This window comes from Parasteatoda tepidariorum, chromosome 9, assembly GCF_043381705.1.
Source record: "Parasteatoda tepidariorum isolate YZ-2023 chromosome 9, CAS_Ptep_4.0, whole genome shotgun sequence".
NCBI classification, from domain to species: Eukaryota; Metazoa; Arthropoda; class Arachnida; order Araneae; family Theridiidae; genus Parasteatoda; species Parasteatoda tepidariorum.
The window spans coordinates 13,948,611-13,954,139 of NC_092212.1; the positions used below are offsets into that span (position 1 = coordinate 13,948,611).

At 31.5% G+C, this 5,529-nt stretch overlaps 1 protein-coding gene across 1 annotated transcript in view; it reads right to left on the bottom strand.

The window, feature by feature from the left end:
- Nucleotides 1-5,529, bottom strand: part of LOC107456106 (uncharacterized) — a 56,957-nt gene that overhangs the window by 35,899 nt on the left and 15,529 nt on the right. The window contains exon 3 of the mRNA XM_071185974.1: nt 3,231-3,248. Within this exon, the coding sequence (XP_071042075.1) occupies nt 3,231-3,248 (18 nt within the window). The remainder of the gene's footprint in view (nt 1-3,230; nt 3,249-5,529) is intronic.

Below are 5,529 nucleotides of genomic sequence, written 5' to 3' on the forward strand. Positions count from 1 at the left end.
AAACCAATAATATTCATAAATAATAAAAATTTTTAATCATATGTTTTCTACCACTTTCTTTATTTTAACAAGATTTTATATTAAATGACTCGTTCGGAAAGTGGAAATCCTTCTTATTGGTTTGATCAGACTACCGATAAAAAACCGTATGAAGGATTTTGGTCGAATAATACCTATGAAAAATTGAACTTTACAAAGGCAGTATTTTTAAAAGTTCATTTCTTAGGAAAAAGATTTCTCTTAAAAAGGTCTAATGATCTAGCAACATACGCGAAAAAGTAAAATTAGCATTACGGAATCCAAACTCTGGATTATTCTCCTGACCAAACGATTGAGACCACATTTATCAGATTGCGGCTGCCACTTAAATTTTGTGGATCAGAAGTTCAAATCTGTTAAAAAAAAAGGGTATGTTTATTCAGAGAAAATATGTTTTCGTGTCTGATATCGCATGTCAAAACATTGTCTGCACTTATTATTTAGGATATTTGAAGTTGCCATCTTGAACCATTAAGATCGAGTCCTAGAACATGAAGATCCGATAGTTAAAATCATAAGTTATTCAGGGTGGTTCGCTGTTTTTACATACTGTACATCTACGTGTTTTTTTAAAAATCATTTGCGTAAAATCTTTATACCCCATTCAGACCAAGTGAAAGGAGAACGAAGATTTTTTCCGAGGCCTCCTCACTATGTAAATATACTTAGTTACTAATATGAGTTACTATAGACCGCTTAGTTGTACTAATATGAGTAGTAATGCAAGAGAGTGTCGAGTTGTAATCATGTCCATGTGATCTTGAACAACTGGAGTCAAAAAGAAACGTAACTCTGGGCCTTGAAGGGAGAATCGCGTCATCAGGTTCCTGATGAGGTTAATTAGCAATGCATCATTAAAAGTCACAAATGAGTGCTTTTTCTCTATTTTTCTCAATAAATACAGAAACATTTAGAAACTGCTTTTTTTCTATCCCCATCAATGTACTCACGTGAAATCAAATTTTTCAAAGTAAGACTTTTTAAAATTTAATAACTCAGAAGCTATTCGATCGATTTCGTTCAAATACTAAATTTCAGCATTTAAAGTTGAAATCTCAAAAATGATGACTTCAAAAGCTTGTCGCGAAATAATTAAATATTTAATAAAAAATAATAAATTATTATATTTCTTTTATAAAGTGGGTGTGGATAAACTAATTTTATAACTGAAGAGCTTTGTGGGTAAACCAGGTAAGTGAAAGGAAAAAAAAATTATATTACATTAAACCTACCCTTACCACTTTATTTGTTTTTCCGAATTTATAAATATACCTGGAAATTTCAACTCCAATGCTGTTTGCTATTGAGTAATCAAAAATACTTACAACATGCTTCAAACGAGATCAAGTTATAGCAAGATGAATGTTGTCATCCGATTTTTTTGCAGTAAATAAGCTCTTTTTTTTCCATGACAATAATACATTTTTTAATAAAATTATCTTTTCATAAAATTAAAAGTGGAAAATTTACCTCTAACCTTTTATTAAACTTGGACAATAGAAACAAAAGTCGAAATTGCTTATTTTCACCCAGTCGGATACCTCAATGCTTGATGATACAGTGAAACCTCCAGTAAGGACCACCTTCATGTTGCTGCCACCTCTATTTAAAACCACTTTTGGAAGGCAAGCAATTTTTCTCCATTGATTTTGTGTTTGTGTAAAATCCTTAGCAGAAACCATTAACCCATTTTATGCCATTTAGCATTTACAAGGAGCAAAATGATATCGTTATTAGTAACAATTGTTTCCAGAGCATTGCCATTCCATTTTATGGCACATGTTACTGTATCCTTGCTGAATGCAATATCGTAGGAATCATGATGTTTTCTTTTTTTTCTTCATATTTGTGTAGTCACCCAATATACAACCACCTATGAGATTTTCGCGAGCTGTGCCAGATGCAAAGAAACCCTTTTCTTTCAAAATTTCAAATAAACTATAGGAAGGTAAAATTTATCAAAACTTAAATTTATCCATCTCAGGTATTGAAACAACGCTAAGTAACTTCAGAACAATGCATGTTACTTATGGCATATCTTGTCGAACATTGTTAGCCTGAGCACAATAAAACTCTGATAAAAATAAAACTAATAAAACTCTGAATATACAATAAAACTTTGAAAACTTGCATAAAAAGTGGGTTTTTAAATTTCGCCTATTTCTCATGGATTCGGCCAAACGCACCATTAAATTTGAATGAAAAAATTTACATTTTTTTCTGGTGTTTGTTTTATTTCAATTTTATTTTCAGAACTTACGACTTTAACCCATTATAAAAAACATATAATAAATCTCAAGTGGAATAATTATACAGTTTAAAAAAATGGACTTTTTCAATAACCGTTTGAAGTTCGAAAATTTGCGCGTTTTGAAAATTTCTCAACAGAAATTATTTACTCAAAATGAATTACAAATATTTCATAGATGCCTTTAGAACCCTTTAAAACAACATAAAAAGTAAAACTATTGAAAAATATTCGCCACGGTGTTAATAAAATCAAAACAAAAAATTTAGCAAAACAAATAAGTAGATTAAAATGTATTTAAAATATTTGTGTGAAGCTCTTATTTAGAAAGCTCTTATAAACGATACAAGTTCATGCCATAGTCAAACTGCACTAAAGACGATGCCATCATTGATTTACTTTTAGAGTTGAAAGTAAAATTAAAAAAAGAAGTAATTTTAGAAAAGCAAGCATCATCTCACCTTTCAAGGCAAACTAATTTTTATTATATAAAATTAAATGCAACTGTAAACCAAAAACATAATTGTTTATTTATCTAAAATAGCTTTATCATTATTTTAAATAAATAAACAATTCCGTTTTTAGTTTACGTTTGCATTTAATTGGTACATTTGTTTTTACACAATTACGTATATCACTTGTGATAATTTTTATAGATTTTAAATTTTATTCATAGAACCGTCTTCCTATTACGCCAACAGAAGTGGCACGTTCGCCCCAAAAAAATGACACTGAATAAAATTAAAATCCTTTGCGAAAAATCATGTACCTTCTATAACAAATTTGAAGTCAATGGAGGTAATCTCTAAGAACGACTAACCTCCATCAACAACTATTTTACTGTGGAACGGAGAGTGGTCTCTCCCGAAAGGTTTCACTGTACCTAGATCATTATAAACATAAACCATTACAATACTTTAAAAAATAAAATAAGCATACATACCACCACTACCTTGATCATCTATTAAGACGAAGAAGAAAAACATTGTAAAAATTTAAATAAAACTAAATGCTTTACACAGCGATAAGTATCAGAATTTACTTTTCTTAGTAGAAACTTCGTTATTACGAGCATTTCTTCTTTTAAAATTATTTTTTTTAATTACAGAACGAACATTAAAGTCAATAAAAACAGTAAAAATGTATTACAATGGTAATGACCACAATAAAAAAATTAATGTTTTGAAATTGAGCCAGAAAATTGAAAGTACAAGGTTCGTACTGTTCTTAAAACAGTGTTTCCCTAACTTATGATTTTTGTGTACCCTTTCTAAATTTTTCGTAACCCTGTGTACCACTAATACAAAAATGAATGCATTTTTTACAATAAAAAATTTCACAAAAGTTAAAAATCACAACTAGCTACTGACACCACTAATTATTAACTGTTAACTCAGCAAAAAACAGCCAATAGAAAAATATGTAATCGTAAATTTTCATGGCTAGCTTTGTTTTTAAATAAAAAATTTTTAAATTTTTGTTTGTTGCAAAATATTTCGCATAAGAACGCGTACTCCCGCTAAACTGTTGTCGTACCCCTGGGGGTACGCGTACCACGATTTGGGAAACACTGTCTTAAAAGATTTAAAATGCTCTTGCACAACTAAGTAAATAAGGTGCATTTTAGCATTTTTTAAATTCATTCTCTCAATATTTCTAAATTATTTAAACGCGAAATCTAATGTTTTTGATACTTCATTATAACACTTTGCACTCCAATGTCGTCTCCGAGGCACTTTTAACAGTCACCACTCTTAAATTAAAAATAGATGTTTCTTAAAAATTAGCAACCACTCTAAAGATATAGTTCTATCATCTACTATACCTACAATAATATGATATTTATATTTGAACCATACCGGAACATTTCGTGAAAAAACTCAAGCAATGCCAGAATAGGATACTAACCCAGATACCAAAAATCACCGTTGCCAGATGGTTCATCAGAAATACAAATGCCCACAAAGATCCCGATCTTATCAGAACATATTTACAAATTAAATGCAGATTTCTATGACAAGGCGATAAAATGCAATGCAGTGAACTTCAACCAGATATTCAATTTTGAAAATTACAAAAAAGATATAAAATTAAGACCAATAGACGCCTCATATCACAATTATCAAAATAAATAATTAATCACACCATCTATGGCATCAAATTCAACGACAATACTGAAAACTTGATCAAGCGTTTCCCCACGTTGACCATCAATCTACATTCGAAGCCACACATAGCAAGCCTGCTTTTTACAATTTTCATTATTATTATTTACTCAAGCAAGGTGCTTGAATTCCGCTAACAGCCACCACATAGACTGCTGACCTTAAAATTCCTACCACAATTATCAAAATAAACAAGATGGATGACAAAATGGAGGGCTTTTTGCAAAATAATTCCTAAAGTGGTAGACATTTAAAAACCAACGCTTACAGAATTTTTGGTAATGTTGACAACACTGTGAAAATCTCATCACGAGAAAGCTAGAAATAAGAGGCCTTGCATATGAAATTTTGAATAATTTACAGGCAATGGTGTAGGAAATAAGTTCAAAAAAATAAAAAGTAATATGTTTAAACCCAAACTTAGGTGCCGATAAAATAAAGTTCTACAAAAACCGTAGAAAATTGGCAGCTGTTACTTGGTTGTGCTGTTACGTTAAGTACACGGTGTGGTAGTAAATTTTTTGGTATGTAAAGTGGAATTTGTCTTCGAGGTTTGTTTTATTTTTTATGCTTTCTTCAAACAGAGATGCCAACTTGCTCCGGATATATACGAGGGTTGTAAATTAAATAGTGGCAACTTAACCTTTAAACTCACAGAAGGACGGGCATGCGCAAATTAGATATGGGAGCTGTGAGGTGGGGCTGCTGTCGATGTGTAGAGTGCAAAAAAAAGTCGATTAGCTCAGAAGGATAGTTGTTGTGTGGCGTTAAAGTGAGGAGTTTCGTTTCCATCGCTCTAAAGCATGTTTTCAAAAGGTGATCAGCGGTCGTGGCTTACAATCGAGGTTGCCCGTGGCAAAAATGCAACAGAATGCTATCGAGGATTAGTGGAAGCCTTTGGAGCAAATGCTTTACCATATAGGACAGTAGCACGATGGATTCAAGCATCTCGTCTTTTTTCGTCATTAAGCCTTTTCACAACATGCTTTAGAGCGATGGAAACGAAACTCCTCACTTTAACGCCACGCAACAACTACCCTTCTAAGCAAATCGACTGTTTTTTGCACTCTACACATC